Raw genomic sequence first — 24613 nt, 5'->3', positions numbered from 1 at the left:
TTTGTTGAGGGAGTCTTTTCGACTAGCCATGGTGCTTTTTTGTTTTGTTCTTTCCATTTGATCCTTTTATATGGGCAAAAGGACATTTGTTCAGTAAGTGCTCTCTAAAAATACTTTTATTTATTTTCTTTGTCTAAAGTGGTGTGTTTGCCCCCGGTGTTGGGCATTGAACCCAGGGCTTTGTGTATACTAGGCAAGTAATGTAGAGCTCCCCTGAGCTATGGCCCCAGCCCCTGAAGTTGGATCTTTTATTCCTCACTTGGGGAATTCCAAGTTACTGCTCTCTTCCCCCATTGATTTCTAGGTAACATAAGAATTGGTGATGTCTGAACTATTTTACCTCTTTTTTTCTTTTATTTATTTTTATTAATTTTTGTAAGTTGTTTTAATTAGTTATACATGACAGTAGAATGCATTTATGCACTTTGATATATCAATCATAGATGGGATATAATTTCTAATTTTTCTGAATATACATGTTATAGAAATGCTGTTACAGACTACAGTTACCAAATACAAAATATCAAACCTTCTATTGGTCCCACAATTTTCTGTCTGCTAGGTAGCTTGCTTGCTAGGTAGCTGGCTGGCTGTGGTCTTTGTGGAGGAGGACTAGTCCTGTGCAGGTGTAGAGGTCATCTCACTTTCAGTTTATTCTTAGGAATGTCCTTTCAGCCACATAGGTCCTCCTGTTGCCAGGCACCTCTTTTAGCTGCTTAGTGTCACTGCTAGCTGTACAGTGTTGGTATATAGTCCATCACCCCAGTTCTACTAACCAGTCTGGTGCACATTGCCATAGGATCCTCTGGTTATAGTTCATGATATCATTTCTTTAAAAACAAAACAAAACAACTGCTCTTCCAGAGACATCTGACTTAAAAAATTGGGTCCCCAACTGTTCAGTACTCCTCAATAATAAAGTTGTTAACTGGTGTTCTTTCCATCTTTATAGGAGTCAGGTGCTATCCTTATTCAGCCTCTCTTGCCCAGGGTCCACTGTGAATTACAGACCATCCAGTACTTGGTCCTGTTGTTGACATCCCACTGAGCCACAAAAACGAGATTGATTATGTAGGCCTTGTTACAGAGTTGGACACAAATATCTCTGGTGTTGTTAGCATTATACTACAGCTGATGGGACCATTTGTGTAGATTTCTGTCATCGTGTTCTTCCCAGAGAGGGATCCGCAGTCACTCACTTTTCAGAAGGCACAGCTCTGAATGGCATGGAACTCTCATTTCAGTGCATATCCCAACTGGCTAACCATGTCTAACTGCTGGCCCTTGGCCTAGTAATTCTTGCAGGTGTCACTGGGAATGCCTTACTGGTGGACATACTCCCAAACCAGTAGCCCGTGAACTCCCTTACATGCTGTTGCTCCAGAACAGGGTAGAGGGTCCTGTGCCCTTCCTCTTGATGTTAGTCAGATCTGCCCTGGCACTGGTGCTGGTATGTTCCAACAGGAGCTTCAGTACTGGGAGATGTTCCCGGTGACACTGTCATAGTTGGCATCATCCACACTGTGCCAATCAAACTCCTGGTGACACTGTAATAGTTGACATCATCCACACTGTGCCAATCAAACTCTTGGGCAAATCCATTAGGGAAAAGCACTCATGAGTCCAGGGATACATCCTGTACCCCAATGGCACAGCTGATTCCCCCACAAGGGCCAGTAGCCTGTCTGGCCTGGAGGGTGGCAGAGGCAGGACTATGCAGTGCCTGCTGCCTGCAGGAGCAGCAGCAGCAGCAGCCACAGCTGCACCTGCCTGGATGATGCCTTCCTGCTGGCTCCTGCCCTAGATCCTAAATCTTGTGCTGGCTTCCCATACCTGTGCGGGCCTTGGGCCAGCAAGCACCAAGCCAGCCCTCATGCTCCCATGTCCCGACCTCACCCCTTAAAAATCTTTTTGATCGTGACAGTTTCTCCAAATAAAATGATCTATAATCTGGCCATTGACAATTTAGGATCTCCAATGGCATTCTAAAATTTGATTCGAAACCAAGTCTTTACATGGCTTAACCATGAGTTACAATGCAAAGGAACCTCCATAACAATACATTCCAGGTTCTCAACATTACCAATGCCAGCTCTTTGAAGTCTATCTGTAATTAACAGCAACAATAAAAATCCCAGAAATAAATTCATTTTCTGAAAATAGCTAATCATCTGGGATTTTGATCAGCATTACACCAGATAGATATTTGAGTTTTAAAATAGAGTTGGTTAATTTTTTAAATAATCTAGAATTCTAGATATAATCATTAAACATTTAAAATTGGAGTCATTGGGCAGGGGTTATGTAACTCAGTGGTAGAGTGCATTCTGTTTGTGCTAGGTCATGGGTTCAATTTGCACAGCCTAAAAACAAACAAATAAAACCAAAAACCAAAAACACACACAAAAAAATTGGATTCACTTAAAATAAGATGATTTCCTATAAACCTTATCTTCCATGGTAAAGACTCGGGAACTGTCAATGGTTAACCCTTTGTTACTTTTATGCTTATAAGAGAAATATAGTCTCTTTAACATCAGAGTTAAAACAACTTATATTTGTAAATTTATGATTAAATTTTTTTCCTCCTCTAGGAAATTGATGTACTATCTTGATCATTACAAAATGCATCTTTTTATTCACAAATTCAACCAGCCTCAAAACATTCTTAGGAAAAAATTGTGGCAGAATTTGCAGCTTAAAGAAAAACAGAACTCTACTGAAAACCATAACCTGAAAAAATGAGGAATTACAAAAAATAAAATACTGCAAGATAATTTTTAGAAGAATAAGGACTATGTTTTCTGGAAAAAAAATCTATAATATGAAGTGTGTTGTAGTAGAAAACCGTATTTCTCTGAAGAATAACTGCACATGCTATAAGGAATTTACCAAGCTTTAGAGATAACAATGCTCCAGTAGTATTTTCAATGATGTTAGGAATAAATCTTTCTAATTGTCATTGTGATTTGGAAAGTACAAAGTAGAATAGTTCAAATTCAACCTGTGATCAATATTTGACCTATTTGTAACTATGTTTTCCTTTTTACTACTAATGGATCCTAATGTTGAGTTGTAGATTCTTACAAATCTCACTGAATATTCTTGGCCAAGAACTCCGATGTTATGGGCTCTGGCCTTTCTGTGTACCCATTTCCTTTAGGAAGTTCTTGAGTATGATTGTAACAGGAGTGTTTTGTTCTTTTCCCCTGTGGTTGTGAAAACCCCATCAGGTTGGTGGATACTGGGATAAGTCGTGTAGCACAGTCACTCAGCTGAAGGAAGGTCTCAACCGGATCCTTTGCCTGATCCCTTACAATGTGATCAGCCAATCAGTGTGGGAGTGTATTATGCCAGAATGGCTGGAAGCCATCAGAACAGAAGTCCCAGATAATCAGTTAAAGGAATTCAGGGAAGTATTAAGGTGGGTAAGTAGTTTAATGAAGTCACTGCAATTATATTGGTATCTAACATTTATCGAGCATGTACTGTGTGCTAGGTTCTACTAAGCATTTTGTGTAATCTCCCTTTTTAACAATTCTATGAGAATTGGGAAGCCCCAAATAAAATAGCTACTATTAATTGAATCAAAATGATTTGAAATTGTTCAGAAAAGATCTTGTTCTTGAGGAATAATAAATATACATCATATTGTTTGCTTATTTTCAAATATAATTTGAAATTGGCTGTGTTGGAAAAGTACAAAGATAAAATATTTTTAGAGGCTAGGATGCAGCTCTAATTTCTTAGAAATGTAATTCCTTCTGTTAAACCTAATATGCATATGGGCATTAATGTGATTCCATGTGAATTATTTATATGTATTTCTGTGATGTAAACAATTCTCTTACAGTGAAACAAGTTATACTAATAATAGGTCAGAACACAAACTCATCTAAAAGTTTTGGCTCTCCAAATAGGGTATAGTGAGAAATACTTTGGTGATATCAGTTTACCCTAATGTGTGCCCATTGGTCATTTACTTTTGTTGCTCTGCTTTTCAGCAAAATGTTTGACATTGAGCTCTGTCCTCTGCCTTTTTCATTGGAAGAGATGTTTGGATTTATTAGCTGTCGGTTTACAGGCTACCCCTCCTCTGTGCAGGAACAAGCTTTATTATGGCTTCATGTAAGTGAATGATACTTATGATTGTTTGGGGTAATAGTTCTTATCCTAGAAGCTAAGTTCTTAGCCTTGTTAGAGGGGTGGGAGGTTTTGCAGGGTCATAAGTTCATGTGTTCATTGAGGATTATTGTAGACTAATATCTCCTAGTCATAAATAAATGATTAAATTTCAAATACATGTAGCTCTAGTTATGGTTAACAAATATAAATTTATGCAATAGTATTACTGAATTCATAGAGATTTTTGGTCCTTATATATTACTTGCTGTCTGGGATTCTGAAAAACTTTTAGTATTAAACAGGTCTTTTATTGGGAAGGGTGAGGACTACTGATTAAGGGAGGGAGTGGCTTGTCTGCTTCCTCAACCAGGAATGACTCTCTTTTCTGCCTCTCCTGTGAGCTCCAACCTCTCCTGTAAAGTCCAGCTCCGAGGGGTCTCTCTGACGTTTCCCGCTGCTCTACACCCCCATTTGTCCATCAGCACTTTTCTTTCCCCCCAGTATCCAGACAGCTTCTCTGTGTGAAATCTGTTCTTTCTTAGAGTTAGTTTTTGTTTCTTCTCCTGCTTACACACTCCTTGGGTTCAGGGACTGAGTTTTATTTTTTTGAATTTACAACTCTCTTCATCCTTTCCTCTCATGCTTTGTATTTAATGAATGTTTCATAAAAATTTATTAAATCGAGTTGAATATCTGATGTAAAGTTTTGGGCAGTTTCAAAAAATAAGGACAAATTTATTGTTTAGAGTAACTATGATTATAGTTACTGTTTTACAATTTTCTTTTGCTGTGCTGGGGATTGAATCCAGGGCCTCATGCATTCCAGCATATTCTGTCCCACTGAGCTCCTTCTCTAGCCTCAGATGCATTTCTGTGTCACACAAAGATGAACTCTTATACACCTTTCTCCTATGTGCCTTTCAAGTTGCAAAAAAGGCCTTTCTGGATTCTAAACTAAGGAACAATATTTTTTACAATTAACAAAGAGTAAAGGGAGCATTTGAAAAAAAAAAAGTCACCTTGGGATTCAGAATTTTAACTTATTTTATCTCCACATAGATTTCACTAAGATAATTTTTATTTTAGGAAAGCCAGTCTTTCCTGTACATGGCTAAATGTTGCCTCAGTATTCTGTGACACACCCCTTAAGCTGCAAACCTCTGTCCCCACCAGAGTTAGGTCAGATACAGTCCCCAGTTTCTATGGACTTGGCTCTAATATGGCCTTACTGTGAAGGCAGTGTGCTGTAGTTGAAGGTTTCAGACTCCTGGTCTCACCTTTTGGGGAGGGGACTGGACAATACAGTGGTTGGAATTGAATCATATATGCATTAATTGGAAAGTTTTTCAGAGCTCTTGCGTGCCAGGCACTGTAAGGTGGCTCTTCCCCCATACTTCCTTTCTGTAAGCAGATCATGGTGTGAGGGATAGTAACAGATAATGAAACGCAGCAAAAGTGGTAATTACTATAATAAACATATGTATAAAGCTCTAAGAAGCAGAGACTAGGGTTGTTTCTTTTCTGTCTGAAGGAAGGCAGGTATAGATTTCCAGGAAATTCTTTTCAAATAAGATGACTTGATTTTGGCCCAGAAAGACATAAGCTTATACCAGACAGCAAGATTGGATGGGGTTATCAGGTGAGAGTGCAGAGGAACTCAAGGAAGATACGACCAGATTCTGTTGTCCAGGAGAAAGATGTGAGCGAAAGCAATAGCACTGGGTATAAGGAGGAGGGATAGCATCAAGAGAAACTTGATGATTTCTGTGGAAAGAACATGGCGACTTATTGGATATCAGGGTAGGAAAACTCAGTTTAAAGACACCCTCGATTTTCTTGGTGCAAAAATTTGAGGATGATTGTAGAATATGAGTAAGGTTGAATGTCCTCATGCTTAATAGTTTGATTTAGGGAAAAAATTGTCAAATGTAGCTTTCTGAGTTTTAAATTTGACATGTTTGGGGGGAATATGTCCTTTTTTCTCCAGGTATTATCGGAGTTAGATATCATGGTTCCACTTCAACTCTTAATAAGCATGTTTTCTGATGGAGTTAATTCTGTCAAAGAACTGGCAAATCAAAGAAAATCAAGAGTCAGTGAACTGGCAGGGAACCTTGCAGCTCGAAGGGTAACTATTACCTGATTGTTCTTGTCTGTCTTAAGATTTAAAAAATCCTTGTCAGTTTTATCAAGCTTGAAAGTAGCATCATAAGAAATTTCTCTGAAGATACTTTTTAAAATCACATCTCATTTCAGTAATTTTAAAAGTACATTAAATAAAAAACATTTATCCGAGATAGTTTTGGTATAGTCTATAATCAGTAAGTTATTGAGTTTTTTATTTTTCTTTGGGAAAAATTAATTTTAGCTCTCTCTCACTACTTATAAAAGGAAAAGACAAAACAAACAAACAAACAAACAAAACATAGCTTTTTTGATGCCCCCTCTACCCCCACCTCTCCTGAGGTGGTAGTTCATTCCAGCTACTGGGCAAATCAGTGCTTCACACACATTGTGAGGAGTTTGGATGGTTTTTTGTCTTTTGCTTTTTGTCATTGTGTTTTGGGAAAACAAAATCAATTGGTGGTGAATGTAGATAGTGCTGTCAGTATGAACTAACTGAGCTCGTTTTATTGACCTCTTTACATCTCTGTGGATGAGAAAAGTGTTCAAAAACTGTTAGAAATTTTTGATACTGTTTCTGTGGGGAATCTGATGTGGTTTCTGCTGGCCATGTGCAGTTTCTGAGAGGCTGACTCTCCCTGGAGGGTGGGCAAGGACTTCCCAACCTCCTGTCAGACCTCTCCATGGAACCCGCCTGTTTTAGTCAGCTTTTTGCTGCTGTGACCAAAAGACCTGACAAGAACAATTTTAAGAGGAGGAAAAGTTTACTTTGGGGCTCGTGGTTTCAGAGGTCTCAGTTCATAACCTCCAACTCCATTCCTCTGGGCTGGAGGTGAGGAAAACACCATGGTAGAAGGGTGGTGAGAAGGAAAGTGGCTCAGGACTGGACACCAGGCATCAGAAAACCATTCTGCTCTCCAGAGACAAATATATACCCCAGAGGCATGTCCCCAATGCCCCCCCCTCCAGCCATATCCTGCCTGCCTACAGTTATCCCCCAGTTAATCCCTATCAGGATCAATGCACTGACTCTAGGTTAAGGCTCTCGTAACCAATCATTTCACCTCTAAAATTTTTTGCATTGTCTCACACATGAGCTTTTGGGAGACATCTCATATCTAAACCATAACACTGTCCCCTTGCCAACTGATGTCTAGGGAATAAGAAACCTAACATGATGATAGGATCGTGGTTTGTATTCATTACTCAAAAATAAATCACTTCTTTTTCATCGGCCTGTTAGGAACAAGCTGCCAACCACCTAATTTTATTTCTTTCTTCTATAACCTTTAAAATGGTATTACTTTTTGTGGTACTTTATTCTGTGCAAAGTATTCACAATGAACAATATCACAGAATTGTGTGAAGCAGTCAGGGAAGAACTCATTATCCTCACTTTACAGCTACTTAACTTGATACTTGGTAAGTGAAGTGACTCATAAATAACACTGTAAATATCCAGGTATTCCAATTCTTAATGGGGTGCTCTTCCTCTTTGCCTTAAAAATAGTGGCTGTGGAGCTTTCGGGTTCCTAGAAAGATCTTTATGAGAGAAAATATGATTTGAAAATAAAAGTGATACACAGTTATGACAGTCTGGGCTCTGATACAGAATTTATTCCAGATGGTTAAAATGAAGAGACTTTAATGGAAATTCTGCCGGTAGAGTTATGGAAAAGGTTATAGCAGCAATAAGAGTTGATGAAGCACCCAGAATCTAGTGACAGTCTGGTAGGAAGCCTCTATTCCCCTAGGGCTGAAAGAACAAGGAAGAAAGTTCCTGGCGCCAACTGAGAGCCGACACTAGAAGGAAGGGCTGCTGGAGAAGCTGCGGAGTGATTCAACACTTCCCAGGTGCAGCTCCAAAGCTAGGAAGTGGGTGGGGAGAAACACTCCTGCCTCCTGCCCTGCCAGCTGCAGGTGCTCTCTGGTGCCTTCATCCACTGAACCCACCTGGAGGCCAAGCAGCAGAGGAGCAGGGTATACTTAGTGCAAAACACCCATGGCAATGAAGGTGGGCAGAGAAGGGCAGTGAGGGCTGGAGGTGAGGCTTGGGGGATATATAAGCAGAGTGGTAGGTTTGGCACTTATTATTTTCTTGTGATAGTTAATCATTATAATCTCCAGAGGCCATTCTTCTTTAGTCATATTAATCTGAGATTCTGTGCTTATTTTTCTAAAAATTATCTTGCATTATTTTACTTTTTGTAATTCCTCATTTTTTCAGGTTATGGTTTTTAAACTAGATTCAGATAATCTAGTTTAATTGGAACTGTTTGATGGGATGAAAAAGATGATAAATGCCTTCATTTTCCAGTGTTGATGTTTCATTCTTTGACAATTAGTCTGAAAACTTGGATGGTTCTTTCATTTTAATGTGTTGAGAGGATTAGTTGTATTTGGAGGGTAATGTCAAAGGAAATCTGTGTGACAGCTGGAAATGCCTTCTGTAGAGTCCCTAATTATTTTATGCAGCCATTTGAGCTTCTGTGAATTCATTTATGTGTGTTGACATTCTTTCTCGTAGGTGAGTGTTGCCTCTGATCCTGGGCGACGAGTTCAGCACAGTATGCTGAGTCCGTTTCATAGTCCTTTCCAGAGTCCATTTCGGAGTCCTATGCGTAGTCCATTCCGTAGCCCTTTCAAGAATTTTGGACACCCAGGAGGAAGGACTATTGACTTTGATTGTGAAGATGATGAAATGAATCTAAACTGTTTCATCCTCATGTTTGATCTTCTCCTGAAACAGGTAGCTGAAGCATGAGCTTCCCTTAGTTCAAAGGTGAAGAAGGAGGAAAAACATTGTATAGTGATTATTTCCATGTGTTGGGCATCTTCACACTTACTGAAGTGATTTGAAAATAAAAGTGATACACACTGGCATCACTCAGGTCATTTTACATATTGCTTTGGAAATTTCCTAAAGAGCCTGAAAACTACTTGTGCAGATATCTGCAATGATGCTGACATGTGAGAATGGATTTGAATTTTAGAAGATTATGGCTTCATTAGAATTGATTCTGTTGAATAAATTGGATGAACAAACTGGACAAAACTATTTTTGTGTAACAGTGAGGTACAACTCCATAGTGATGGGACTAATTTTAATATATCTTATGGGTTGATTTTCAAAGATAATTTTTAAAAGATAAATTAAAAAGACTTTGATCAGAAGAATATTTCTTCCTAATTTTTTATTCTTAAATAATTTTAGATTTGCGGACAAGTTGCAAGGATAATATAAAGAACTCCTGAGCACTCCTGTCTCAAATTCTTCAGATGTTAACATTTAGCACATGTACTTCTTTCTCTCTCTCTTTCTCTGTATGCATATAAATGAATTTTCTTAAGGAATCATGTGAGAGTAAGTTGAAAACATGGTATCTTTATCCCCAAGTACTCCAGAGTGGTTTCTAAAAAATAAGGATAACATCTAACATAATCACAATACAGTTATCAAATCAGGAAATATTTTATCTATCTTACAGAAATTACTCATTTAAAATTGATATAATAGCAGTATCATTTTTATATCATAAGGAAAAAAACACTGTTTTTTATCTAGGAACAATCTAGGGTCACTCACGGCAACAACTGGTGCTGGTTTCTTGGTCTTCTTTAATCCAGGACAGTCCCTCAGTTTTTGTTTATTGTGCATGTCTTTGACAGTTTTCAAGAATATAGTCTGGTTGTTTTGTTGAATGTGTTTCACTTTGAGTTTGTCTGACATTTCCTTATGACTTAATTTGGCTCATACATTTTTGGCAGGAAGAACCAAAGATGTGATGTTCTGTCCTTTGTAGTGCATCATGTCAGGAGGCACAGATATAATACTGACCCCTTACTAGTAATAACTTTGATCACTTGGTTTACAATTTGATTTCTACCAATTTTCTCTATTGAGTCATTACAAATCAGCCCTGTGTATGTAGGAGTTCCATATCAGCTGATATAACCAACCAAGTATTAAAAAAAATTGAAAACAATGCATTTATAGTGAACATGTACAGACTTATTTTTTGTTATTATGCTCTAAATATAGTGTAACAAGTATTTATATAACATTTACATCATGTTAGGTATTGTAAGTAATCTAGAGATGGTTTGACATAAATGGGAGAACACATGTACATTACATGCAAATATTGTACCATTTTTATATAATGGACTTGAGCAGCTATGGAAATTCATATATGTGGGTAGGTTCTGGAGCCAATCCCCTGTAGATACCAGGGATACCTGTATTTCCCCTTTTGTAAATAGCAAGTAACTTGTAGGGAAACACTTTCAGATGATGAGATTTCCTTTTTTTTTTTTTTTAATGAGACTTTTTAGCACTGACATTCATTTCATGCCTGCATCAATTTTTACTATGATGGCTGCCAAATGATATTTTTTATTTTATTTGGTAAGTTATAATCTTTAACTATGATTATTTATTTTGTTGCTCATATTGGCCAGTGGGCATCTGTTAAAGCTGGCTCTGTGTTCTCCTGACATGTTCATATCATTCTTTGAACATTTCCTTAATTTCTGGCATGACAAGACATTCCAGGTTCATCTTATATTTTCCTTGCCCCAGCCCTGGAATTGGCCATTTCTCCAAGGATCCCTGATTCCTATCCACTAAGTGGATAGCAGTAATTAGAAACCAAGATCTGGAAAGTAGATGAGGAATAGCATTTTTTTAAAAGTGTATAAAATATCACAAAGTGATGCTTTTTAAGACAACTCTGTTAAATGTTACATGTGATTTTTAAAATAATTCTCATTATTTTGTCTTGTGTTTATATTTTTTCTAGAAGACTCTTTGGAAACCAATATCGATCTATGATATTGAACCTATATTGTCATTAAATAATTTAATGTTGGTGTCAGTAGTGAAAATTATCTCCATCTAGTATGTCAATGAAATGTTGGATAAAAATACCAAATTCCTTCTTCTTCTTCTTCTTCTTTTTTTTTTTGGTCCTTTTCCCAATGTCTTTCAGATGGAGTTACAAGATGATGGAATCACGATGGGTTTAGAGCACAGCTTGTCAAAGGACATTATTTCTATTATAAACAATGTCTTCCAGGCCCCCTGGGGGGGCTCCCACACCTGCCAGAAGGAGGAAAAAGCAATTGAGTGCAACTTATGTCAGTCTAGCATCCTCTGTTATCAGCTTGCTTGTGAACTCCTAGAAAGACTGGCTCCCAAAGAAGAGAGCAGGCTGGTGGTAAGCAGTGGAAGAAGTGAGATGACTTGTGTACAGTAGTAATGAAGATGGCGGCAGTGGTGTAAAGTGGTATAATGGGGTCTTCCTCCAGGGTTATCTTATGCTCTGTGCTGGGTTATATGTGAGACTGTACCAAAAGAAAGTTTTCCTATTACTTTCACTAATATAAGTTCCTGGAAAAAGACTGGAGATGCAGCCACATTATATGGAATTCTATTAGGTGGCTTGAGTTAGGGTTGTAGAACTCCATTCATGCAGTTTCCATAAACATAAAGCATTACTGGTATTTTAAAAGAACTTGTATCACAAAGATTTAAGATTTTTTTTAGTTGCAAATGACAGTATATTTTGACATATTATACAAACATGGAGTCCATCTTATTCTAATTAGGATTCCTGTGTTGTGGTTGTACATGGTGTGGGGTGTGGAGATTTACTCTGGTGTATTCATATGCATATATAGGAAAGTTATATTAGATTCATTCCACTGTCTTTCCTATTCCTGTCTCCACTTCCTTCCCTTCATGCCCCTTTGTTTAATCTACTGAATTTCTGTTCTTTCCCTCCCCACTGGTGTTGTGTGTTAGCATCCTTATATCAGTGAGGACATTTGGGTTTTGGGATTGGCTTATTTTGCTTGGCATAATAGTCTCCAGATCCATCCATTTACTAGCAAATGTCATAAAGTCATTCTTATTTATGGCTGAGTAATATTCCATTGTGTATACATTCCACAATTTCTTTATCCATTCATTTGTTGAAGTTTGGTTCCATAGCTTAGCTATTGTGAACTGAACTATAATAAGCATTGATGTGGATATGTCACTGTAGTATGATGATTTTAAGTCCTTTGGGTGTTAACTGAGGAGTGGGATAGCTGGGTCAAATGGTGGTTCCATTCCAAGTTTTTGAGAAATATCCATACTGCTTTCCAGAGTGGTTGTACCAATTTGCAGTTCCATCAGCAATGTATGAGTGTATCCTTTCCCAGACAGCCTTGCCACCATTTATTGTTACTTGTATTCTCGATATTTACCATTCTGATTGGAGTGAGATGAAATCTCAGTGTAGTTTTAATTTGCATTTCTCTAATTGCTAGAGATGTTGAACTTTTTTTTATATATTTATTGGCCATTCATATTTCTTTTTCTGTGAAGTGCCTGTCAGTTCCTTTGTCCATTTATTGATTGGATTATTTGTTTTTGTGGTGTGAAGATTTTTGAGTTCTTTATGTATCCTGGAGATTAATACTGTGAGGTGCAGGTGGCAAGGATTTTCTTCCATTCCATAGGTTCTCTCTTCGTGCTCTTGATTCCTTTGCTGTGAAGAAGTTTTTTAGTTTGATACAGTCCCATTTATTGATTCTTGATTTTACTTCTTGTGCTCTAGGAGTCTTATTGAGAAAGGTGATTCCTAAGCTGACATGATGGAATGCTGGGCCTACATTTTCTTCTAGTATGTGCAACATTTCTTGTCTAATGCCTAGGTCTTTGATCCACTTTTAGTTAGTTTTGAGTTGAGTTTTGTGCAGGATATGAGATTAGGGTTACATTTTACTCTACTACTCTATAGATTTTCAGATTTAATCTATATTCTATATAGATTTTCAGTTTTCCCAGCACCATTTGTTGAAGAGGCTGTCTTCTTCAATGTATATTTATGGAGCTTTTGTCTAGTATCAGATAACTGTATTTAAGTGGGTTTGTCTCTGTATCTTCTATTCTGTTCCATTGGTCATCATGTCTTGGTGCCAATACCATGCTGTTTTTGTTACTATATCTCTATTAGCTATTGTGAGTTGAAGTGTAATAAGCATTGATGTTGATGTATATCCCTGTAGTATAATTTAAAGTCTAGTGTTATGATGCCTCTGGATTCACTTTTCTCACTAAGGATTGCTTTGGCCATTTTAGGGCTTTTATTTTTCCAAATGGATTCCATGATTGCTTTTTCTATTTCTGTGAACAGCATCATTGGAATTTTAACAGGAATTGCATTAAATCTGCATAGTGCAAATAGGAAGAGTTTGTTTTTTTTTTTTTTCCTATTCATATCCCTTTACTTATTTTGCCTAATTTCTCTGCTTAGAGTTTCAAGAACTATGTTAAGTAGAAGTAGTGAAAGAAAGCATCCCTATTTTGTTCCAGTTTTTAGAGGGAATGATTTCAGTTTTTCTCTATTTAGAATGATGTTGGTCTTGGGTTTGTCATATATAGCTTTTACCATGTTGAGGTATGTTCCTACTATTTGTAATTTTTCTAGTGTTTTAAATGTGAATAGATGTTATATTTTGTCAAATGTTTTTTCTGCATCTATTGAGATAATCATGTGATTCTTGTCTTTAAGTCAATTGATGTGGTGAATCATATTTATTGATTTCTGTATTTTGACCCAACCTTACATCCCTGAGATGAAACCTATTTGATCATGGTGCACTTTCTTTTTAATATATTTTTGTGTGAAGTTTTCCATTATTTTATTAACAATTTTTGCTTTTGATGGTGTCTTTAATTTCATTACTTGAAATTGATCTGTTTAAATCTTCTATGTCCTCCTTGTTCAATTTAGGTAGGTCATGTCTCTAGAAATTTGTTGATGTCTTTAAGATTATCTAATTTATTGAAGTATAAATTTTCAAAATAGTTTCTGATTATCCTTTTAGTAATGTCTGTGGTGATATTTCCTTTTATCATGAAATATAATAATTTGGGTTTTTTTCCCCCTCTTTCTTTTGGTTAGCTTGGTTAAGGGTTTATCAAATTTATTAATTTTTTCAAAGAATCAACTTTTTTTGTTGAGTTTTTTAACTTTTACAGTTTCAGTTTCATTGATTTCAGCTCTGATTGTAATCATTTCCTATCTTCTACTGATTTTGGTGTTTATTCATTCTTTTTTTAGGGCCTTGAGATATAAGGTAGATTATTTATTTGGTGTTTTTCTATTCTCAGAACAAATAAGTTCAATGCTATGAATTTTCCTCTTAGAACCACCTTCATAGTGTCCCAGAGATTTTGATATGTTACATCATTATTCTCATTTACTTCTAAGTATTTTTTATTTCTTCTAGGATTTCTTCTGCTATCCTTTTGTCATTCAATAGTGTATTATTTAGTCTCCAGGTATTATTTTTTATTTTATCATTGATTTTTAATTTCATTCCATTATGATCTGATAGGATACATGGTATTATTTCTATTTTTTTTATTTGTTAAAAGAGTTGCTTTGTGGCCTAAGATATGGTTTATTTTAGAGAAGGATCCTTGTGCTGCTGAGAAGAAAGTGTATTCAGTCATTGATGGATGAAATAGTCTATACATGTCTGTTAGATCTAAATTATTAATTATATTTTTTAGTTTTACAACTTCTTTATTTAGTTTTTGTTTGGACAGTCTATCCAGTGATGAGATAGGCATATTAAAGTCACCCAGTATTATTGTGTTGTAGTCTATTTGATTCTTCATATTGAGAAGGCATGTTGATATGTGTATTGTATCTTTATATTGAAATGCATAGATGTCCCATTGTTTAGGGCATAGATATTTATTGTTATTTCTTGTTTTATAATTCCCTTAAGTAGTCTGAAATAATCTTCTTTTTCTCCTATGATTAACCTTGACTTGAAGTCCACTTTATCTGATATGAGGATAGAAATCCCTGCTTGTTTACGAGATCCATGTGAATGATATGTTTTTTTCCAATCCTTTCACATTCATTCTGTGGGTGTCTTTGCCTATGAGGTGAGTCTGTTGAGACAGCATATTGTTGGGTCTTGTTTTGTAATCTAGTCTGCCACTCTGTGTCTTTTGATTGATGACTTTAGGCCATTTACATTTAATATTATTAGAGAGATGATTTTTAGTCCCTGTCATTTTTATTTATTTCTGGTTTTTAGTTTGTATTAGTTTCTCCTTTGATTGACTGTTCTTCTAGCGTAGTTCCTCCCTCTGCTGTTTTTGAATTTTATTTTTAATTTCTTCTTCATGAAATATTTTATTGAGTATGTTTTATAGTATAGGCTTTCTAGTTGTGAATTCTTTTAACTTTTGTTTATCATGGAAGGTTTTTATTTCATCTTCAATTTGAATGTTAATTTTGCTGGGTATAATAATTTTGGTTGGCATCCATTTTCTTTCAGAACTTGTATATATTATTCCAAGATGTCCTAGCTTTTAGGGTCTTGGTTGAGAAGTCAGCTGAAGTCTGGAATGATTTATGTCTAGATATGACCTATGGTTTTTCTCTAGTAGCCTTTAAAATTCTGTCTTATTCTCTATGTTTGACACTTTCATAATAATGTGCCTTGATGTGGGTCTATTGCAGTTTTATATATTTGAAGTCATGTAAGCCAACTGTATTTGATTTCTCATTTCATTCTTAAGGTTTGGGACTTTTTCTGATGATATTTCATTTAAAAGATTGTGCATTCCTTTAGTTTGTTATTTCAGAGCCTTCATCTATCCCAATGAATCTTAAATTTGGCCTTTTCATGTTATCCCATATTTCTTGGAAGTTCTTTTAATGGTCTCTTAACATCTTTTCTCCATGGTAAACTGTATTTTCAAGATTGTATATTTTGTTTTCATTGCCTAAAACTCTATCCTCCAAGTGGTCTAGTCTGTTGGTGATGCTTTCCACTGAATTTTTAATTTGGTTTATTGATTTCTTCAGCTTGAGGATTTCCATTTGGTTCTTTTTTAGAAACTATCACTTTATTGAAGTGATTTTTCACTTTATTTTCTTTCCAGTTTCACTCCTTACATCATCTTTTACTTTATAAATCAGTTTAACTATGAACTTTTAAAATTTCTCCTCTGACATTTTCTCCACTGTGATGTCAATGGATTCTGTTATTGAGGTATTTTTATTTGTTTGGGATGGTTTGTTCCCTTGCTTTTTCATATTGTTTGTGTGTCTACCCAATTATTAGTATCAATCTGAGGTGGCAGAGTTTCTACCCTATGAATTTATAGTATCCATGAATATTTCTGGTACCTAATGGTTTAGGGGAAGACAAAATAATAACAACAACAAGTGAAAACAGTATACAGCATTGAACTAAATACTTAGTTTCTATTATGACATCTACAATGTTAATTGGCTCAATAAACACAAATGGTATGATGAGCAATTGCTGGGCATGGTGGTGCATGTCTATAATCCCAAAAACTCTGGAGGCTAAGGAAGGGAGATTGCAAGTTCAAAGCCAGCCTCAGCAACTTAGCGAGGCCCTAAGCAACTTAGTGAGATCCTATCTCAAAATACAAAATAAAAAGGGTGGGGACACCAGGCGTGGTGGTGCACACCTGTAATCTGAGCAATTTGGGAGGCTGAGGTAGGAGGATCAAGAATTCAAAGCCAGTCTCAGCAACTTATCAAGGCCCTAAGCAACTCAGGGAGACTCTGTCTCTAATATATATATATATATATATATTTAAAGGGATAGGGATGTGGTCAGTGGTTAAGTGCCCCTGAGTTCAATTCCTGGTACAAAAAAAAAAAAAAAAAAAAGGCTGGGGACATGGCTCAGTAGTTACATGTCCCTGGGTTCAATATCCAATATTTAAAATTTATGGTTTAGATGCTCATCAACAGATGAAGACTCTTAGAACATATAGTGTCTACTGCATGTAGTAGCTACTTCCTAATTGGACAAGTGGAGATCAGGAGAGTGGGTGAGGACAAGAAGAATGGGCTGGCAGGAGGCTTTGGCTAGTTTGCAAGACAGGTCACATCTGGTCTCTGCCACCTTGGTGGACAGTACTGGAAATGTGGGTTCCCAGGTGTATGCAGGAGTCGGTATATAGCAGGCAACTCTCCATTGGGTCAAACTGTGTGAAACTTAGTTTATGATTTGCTGTGGTGTTTTCTTTCTGTTTGTTCCAGGAACAGGGCCAGCCTCAATAAAACTGTGAAGTTGGCAAAGATGTTTGTTCAGAGCCCTATCAGTAACTGTTTTAGCACTTATTTTTTCTTTTCATGATCTTCTTTGTCCCACCAATCTTTATCTCCTGTTTGCTTGTCAAATAAATTTTGAAAAAATGTTTAGTGGTCAATGTGATAGTTATGAGGATAATTTTATAAGATATTTGAAGATGAGTCATGAAAGAAAAAAAGTAGAAGAGTTACCCGAGGTTAGATATTTTAAATGGTAGCCATACCTATCCCTCTCTTTAAAAAAAAACTCAGAAAAATTAAATATTTTCTTTTCCTTCTATTTTTTTGCAGCCTGTTTTATTTGTGTGTACACACACATATGCATATACATGACGTGTTATGTATAAATACAGAACTTTAAGTATATTTGCATTGTTATACAACCCATCTCCAGGACTTTTTCCTATTGCAAAACTGAAATTCTAAAACTATTAAATGACAATTAATCCCACAGTCCCTGGGAGCCACCATTCTTCTGTTTCTACATTATACAATGTAAACTATATAAGTGAAACTTGTGTAGTATGCCTGAGCAGAATGTCCTCTAGTTTCCTCCATGTTGTAGCAGGTGTCAGAATCTCCTTCTTTTTTAAGGCTGAGAAATATTCCATTGCATGGACAGACCACATTTTGTTGATTCATCTGTTAATGGACACTTTGGTTGTCCTACCTTGTTCCCTTTTTCTCTCATGTTATGGTAACTTCTTGCTTCTAATATTTTAACTTGACTGGACAATTAGCATTTGTATTTGAACATATCTCTGAAAACCTCTTATTTTCCCCTTCTAAATAAATTCTGAACAAAATGTTCATGGGTGGGAGTCCTTGGGTGGGTGGGATACTTACCAATCTAGGGGATTAAAGCAGAAGTGGAGAGTAGCCTAGGAAGATGTGAGAGTCACCTAGATGATGTGTTCATTATTTTTTCTTTTTTATTCAAGTGAAAGCAAATGCTTCAATAACAGTTGGTAGAGATCTTTCACTGTTATGGAAGCAAACTCAGGCTTCCTGGAGGTGTGCTGCCTTGCCCTCTTAGCTCAGAGGGTTGAACAGAACAGGCCATGATCCATTTTTATTGACTTAAGCCAAACCTTCCGTGCAGCCCAACGGTTTGCTGTGTTTGTTTCAGGAGCCCACAGACAGCCTGGAGGACAGCCTCCTTTCTTCCAGACCAGAGTTCATTATAGGCCCTGAAGGAGAGGAGGAGGACCCAGCAGCCAAGCATGGGGAGAACCCAGGCAGTCGCACCACGCCCACGGAACATGCTGGTAGGTGAACTTGGCTGATGGGGAGGGAAGTATGCACCTTCCAGTTTGCCCAATGCTCAGATCCTTGGTTTCTTAGGTTGATATCGACTAGGGCAAGTTCAGATGCACCTTTATTAATGTTGACTTATGCAGATGAGCCATTTCCTACCAGATTATGAGGTGGAAGATCTATTATAGCTTCAGTGGAACACAAACTGATCATCTTTCTGGAAAGAGATCTTGTTACCCATGAAAAACTTATGTTAGTGTAGAAAACTAACACAATTCCAACAAAATGAGTTGTGTTCATTGGGTACAGAAGTAACTATAAGCAGATGCGGATTGGCTGAGGTGGAGGGTGCTGGCAAGTTCAACAGCTACTCAGGGCACATGGCCAGAGCAAAGTATTTTCATTCAGAGTGAACACAACTTGCTTCCATGCAGTTTCTGCACCCCACGCACTTGGCTAGGACCCTGGACAGTGCACGTTGGTAGTTGCTAAGGTCTTTCTCAGAGTCTAAATGACTCCACTCCCAGTTGGGAGGAGGGATGACTTTATAATTTGCTTAAAGGCTCTGAGTGGGCAGATTTGGAACAACAAGATGACAGGAAAATGGATTAATTTGTAATTTGTGCTCTGAGGGAGTTTAGGGAATTCAGGATGTGACCCCCATGTGCCTCTGGAGAAGCCTAATTTTCTAGATCTGGATGGTGGTACTCTGGGAATTTGAACAGTACTGGGGCAATTTGGGCAGCTTTAAAAAAATATTCCTGCTTTCACTATCCTGAACTATTAGACTATCTTCGTCCTGGGAGACTCACTCCAGAATCAGAAAACAAGGGCTTTACATCATTCCTTCAGCGAACAGTAAGCATTCTTAGGGGACTGTTTTGTGAGGTTCACTGTTGCTACTTAGTGTCTTATTCAGACCAAGGTAACCACATCATTGCTACAGAATTCTTGGTCAGAACTGCTTCTACTTGGTAAAGTGAGTATGAATATCTCAGCCCACACCACTTGATACCATAGAAACTTAGAGTTTGAAGGAATGTCTGACGTGATCCATTCTATTGGTTTTTGAAGGGTACTTCCTGGAGCTATGAAAACTTCCTGTTACTTTCTTTGGAACTTCCTTCATTGGGGTGACAATTGGTGGGAAAATGAGGGCCAATGAGCCCAAAGATGTGGGCTCCCTGCCCAGCTCTGTGGGATTGCTCCAATTTGCTATACTTCATACACTAAGCAAGATTTTCCTTAAACAAAGCATCCTTCAGAAAAGAAGGTTGAATCTGCTAATCTAGTTCAGCCTTCTAACTTTGCTGATGAGAAAATAAATCCCAGATAGGTTAAATGATCTTCCCATGGTGGTGTAGCTCTTGTGATTCATTTATAATTTATGCTTATACATAAGTGCTTCCAAGGCTGTGCTGGATGGAGCATCACAAACATCTGAGGACTGGAAACAAACAAAACAAATGAGCTCCACTCTTCACTCCCAATTTTGAGTATATTCTGGATGGGGGCCTGGGAATTAGAAATTCGAATCTTACAAAACTAGTAGTGGCAGGAGTTGGGACTAGAAACCAGGTCTCCTGCTTTACTCAAAAGTAATGACAGCCCAGAGTCATGCTTCTTTCAGGCTTCATGTCTAAGGGAAGCCAGGGCTTCACTTAGAATCCCCTGACCTGTGCTCTTTCCATACAGATTTATTTTCTAAACCTAAGATAATGCACAAATCAATCAATTGCCCCTTCTATATACAATATTTTATTTGAACAATGGTTAAAATTAAGCAATTTTTAAAAATAAATTACAGATGTCCCTCAATGTCCTTAGGGTGCTGGTTTTTAGACACATCCGCTCCGCCTGACAGAGATCAAAGACTGTGTGGTGCTCAAGATAGTGTAATATTTGCCTGTAATGTACACACATCCTCCTATGTGCTTCACATTATCTCTAAATTGCTTATAATCCCTAATGTAGTGTAAATGCTATACAAATAGTTGTTATATTGCATTTTTTATAGAATAATGATTAGAAAAAAAATCTGTATATGTTCAGTATAGATGCATTTTTTCCCTCTGGATGTTTTGGAGCCTTAGTTAGTGGAATCTATAGGTACAGAGACCGTGGATGTGGAGGCCAGCTATACTATTTTTCTTGCTGACATATCATAAACTCTACTTATAAGGCGTTCACTCTGCCCTTCTTCCCCAGACACTGCTTCAGGCTCGGGCACAGTGTCAGCTACTTCCCTTCTTTTGCTCTCTGCTGTCTTGCAGGACACAGCTATGGACTGTCTCCTCAAGGAAGCCCCTGTAAACTCTCCCATGACTGCGTTCCTAGCTTCTCAGAGCTGCAGGCTGCCCCAGCTCTGTGGCCTTCAGGCAGCGATCCTCACTCCTCCTCAGGGAGTCAGGGGGTGGCTGCTCCATCTGCATGTTCAGTGATTCCATTACCTTCAAGACAATTTCATTTTTCTGCACTCAGTGGCCTGGTGCCTACTGCATATGGCAGTCATCTATGTCCACCACTAAAATATTGTATCAAACTTCCACATTAAACAAATAGAGTCAAGGGCTGGTATCAAGTGTTTAAAATATCTTTGAATGGAATATCCCCAGTAAACTGTTTAATATATAGGCCGAGAGGATTAGACTGCCATTGTCTCTAATCCTAGAAATTGCCAAAGCTTACTACATTGGTGTGTTATTTAACACATTTTACACTAGTGTCTTCATTTGGTTAACTTCATTGAAGTTACTAAAGTATACTATTGTCCTCCCCCCACCACCAGGGACAAAGGGTTTAGAGATCCTACAAGAAGATAAAACAAAAAGATAAAATGAGTGATGTTCTCATCTGAATATATTCATCTTTTTTCCTAAATGCCCTATTTTGAGTTAATTTATGGGATAAACCCCTCTGGTGCTAATTGACCTGCACAGGGCTGGGCTGGGGTAGCTCAGGGAGCCAAAGATCTCAGAATCCATGATGGGCCAATAGTGAAAACGGAGGCAGAGAAGCCTACATTGAGGCTTTCTGCACTTGTCTCATGGAAGGGCTATACTCTAATTTGGAGAGCAAATAAAAACATGTAAGGTTTGTGTACAAACACTTATCAATATATTCTGTATTTTGTTTCATAATCTTGATCAACTGATGATGATTGGGGGGTGTGGAGTAGATAGGCTAACCTTGGTGTAATTATTTCTTCACAGCAGTAAAGAATGATACTGAAAGAAAGTTTTGCTACCAACAGCTTCCTGTAACGTTGAGACTAATATACACCATTTTCCAGGTATATTTTCTGAAATCTTTGAATTTTTGGATTAGTAGCATGCTGTTTTGGAAAACCCAGTAACCATGTGGGGTTTTTTTTGTGTTTTTTTTTTTTTTTTTTTTTTTTTTTTGCATAGGAAATGGCTAAATTTGAAGAGCCAGACATTCTTTTTAATATGCTCAATTGCCTGAAGATTCTCTGTCTGCACGGAGAATGTTTATACATTGCTAGAAAAGATCATCCCCAATTTTTAGCCTACATTCAGGACCACATGTTGATCGCAAGGTATGTCTTCCTAATGTCTTATTTTGTTTGTTTATATTTTAAGCTTCAGATGTGAACTTAGAATTTGACTCACTAGCTCATTTGGGTTATTTTCTCAGGTAGGACAGCTTTATTACCTATGGAACTACTTTTATTTATTTTATTTCACCTGATATTAAACTATGTCAATATGAAGATTATGTTCACTTGCTAGATACTGTAGGAATATTAAAAAGTAAAACACGGGTTATTTTTATGCCTTTTAGTTGTTATGTGGGTTAAGAATAAAGCATGTCCTATAAAAAGTCAACAGATAATTTAATAATCACTTAGTATAACTAAGTAAGGATTTACTCATCTTCTCACGTGAAATGGAACTGCTAATAGAAATCTAAAATCCCTCCATGCATTGTCTGGGAAGTTACTTTCTTAGACACTGCTGAGGCATTTTAAGAATAATAATAAAATATTGCCCTGGATATACAGTGCTTTCTTCTGGAGGACCTTAAAATAACTGTTAGAGTTTTCCTGGCAGCAAGTCAAAAAAAATATTATCCTCATCTTACATGTAAGAGAATAAGATGAGACAAAAGGAAAATGATAAAAAAGGAAAAGGAAAAAGGTTCCTTCAGGTTAAGGGTAACTAGGAGACAAAACCAAGTCTGTCTTTACTTATTTTGTTCACTTATTTATTTACTCATTCAAAAAATATAATGAGTGTTCACTATATACATTACTATTCTAGGCACTGGGGGAGTTTGTAGTCTTGTTTAGAAGGGATTAATTCTCAGTATACAGAAGATGATCACATATTTTATTATTTAAATTGGTCTACTTTTTATATTAAAGTGGGATGGCCTTCACAATAATATCAAAACAACAGGATAAACTAAGATCTTGGATAAACTAAGACACATGGTCATTTTATACACATGTGTGCGCACACACACCCAAATATGTATATATATGTAACCCAAGGGAATGTGATAAGTGACTATTTTGCACAATTCACAGGTGGGTGAGCTCTTTTCTGGATGAATGGCTGGGGAAGGACTGAGCAGTAGAGACCGTTTGGGTACTACAGCAAAGAATTTTGGTTGATAAGTTTGGAGATAGGTAGAACCTTTTTGGGGAAGCATAAGTGTTAAGAGTAACCAGAGGATGGAGTTGCAAAGAGGAGGTGAGAAATGAGCAAAGCCAGCCTAGGTGATGCCAAGGTTTCATTTTTGTTTCATGATTCATGGTGTGGTTTTGTGAGGTAATAAGGAAAAAAGAGGCCAGAGAAGTAGGTTGGGACCCAACTGTAAAGAGCATTCTTCCCGCGTGTCTTTCCTCTTCTTATGAGGCCACCAGTCATTAGATTTAGGGCCCATCTTAATCCAGTATGAACTTGCCTTAACTAATTATGTCTATTCCAAGTAAGGTAACATTCTGAAGTTCTAGGTGGACATGAATTTTGGGGGACACTATTCAACCCACTACAGAAGCACCTATGGGAAAGGCAGAGGAATGATAGAAGGAAAGGTGGAGAGGCTACAGAAGTTTCCTCATAATAAAATAGGGATTATCCAGGTGTAGCGGGAGGAAGGAGCTGAGAGGTAGACATGCTGACCTGGATGAGGGGAAGAGTGAGGATGATCTGAGAGGTTCAGGCCAAAGATGAGACAAGCTGCAAATATGGTCAGAATCAGTGATGGAACAGTCAGGGCAGATGCTCTGTTAATTCTAGAGGAGTGGGGATTCTTAATAGGCAGACTTCAGTTACTGAAGTATTCCCCACACAAAAAAAAATGTGCCCAAGCCTAATGGATTATTGATGCTGTGCTTTTGGGGTACTTAGTCCAAGCTTTTTCCTCAAAGTCTCACCCTAACATCATGACAATGAAGGAGTCTGGGAAAGGACAGTCTTCTTCTTTTCCACCCAAGCTGTCTTAGAGGACTTCAACAGCCAACAGGACAGTCCAGATCCAGCTTCTTGCCCTAGCATGGTGTTCTGGAGGTTCTGTGTATGGTTCGCCTCCTTTATCTAAGTTGAAAGTTCCACAAAGTGGCAATTATGTCTTCTCTTTCCTCTTCATTCTTCATAGAAACATCATCATGCTCCCTCACAGGGATGATGGTAGTTCAAGGTCTTTGAATAACTCCTGTATGCCAAGCACCCTGCATCAGCCCACATTGGGAGGAACCGAGAGTTCAGAGGAGTTGAAAACTTTGCCCTTGGTTATACAGCTGATTGACGGCAGTGCTGGGATTAGACCCACGTTTGTCTGACTTCCAGTACTCAGGTTGAACTGATGGTGTTTGAAAATGGCTCTTTTTTATGCTATAGTTCTAGCATGTCTTCTGATTAGCAGGCAAATTTATTGTGTTGTACGTCAGTATGCTTTCTGAAAAGAAGAGAGAGAAAGTGTCATTC

General features: G+C 37.4%; 1 protein-coding gene across 4 annotated transcripts in view; it reads left to right on the top strand.

Annotated features, from left to right (window-relative positions):
* Unc79 (unc-79 subunit of NALCN channel complex) overlaps positions 1-24613 on the top strand; it is a 213649-nt gene that overhangs the window by 79790 nt on the left and 109246 nt on the right. For all 4 annotated transcript variants that reach the window (XM_076848004.2, XM_076848003.2, XM_076848001.2 and 1 more), the window contains exons 12-19: positions 3234-3424; positions 4005-4128; positions 6113-6253; positions 8777-8998; positions 11241-11468; positions 18532-18670; positions 21872-21951; positions 22070-22218. In XM_076848004.2, the coding sequence (XP_076704119.1) occupies positions 3234-3424; positions 4005-4128; positions 6113-6253; positions 8777-8998; positions 11241-11468; positions 18532-18670; positions 21872-21951; positions 22070-22218 (1274 nt within the window). The remainder of the gene's footprint in view (positions 1-3233; positions 3425-4004; positions 4129-6112; positions 6254-8776; positions 8999-11240; positions 11469-18531; positions 18671-21871; positions 21952-22069; positions 22219-24613) is intronic.

Source organism: Callospermophilus lateralis, chromosome 3, assembly GCF_048772815.1.
Source record: "Callospermophilus lateralis isolate mCalLat2 chromosome 3, mCalLat2.hap1, whole genome shotgun sequence".
Lineage (NCBI taxonomy): Eukaryota > Metazoa > Chordata > Mammalia > Rodentia > Sciuridae > Callospermophilus > Callospermophilus lateralis.
This window is presented reverse-complemented; position numbering and strand designations above follow the sequence as displayed.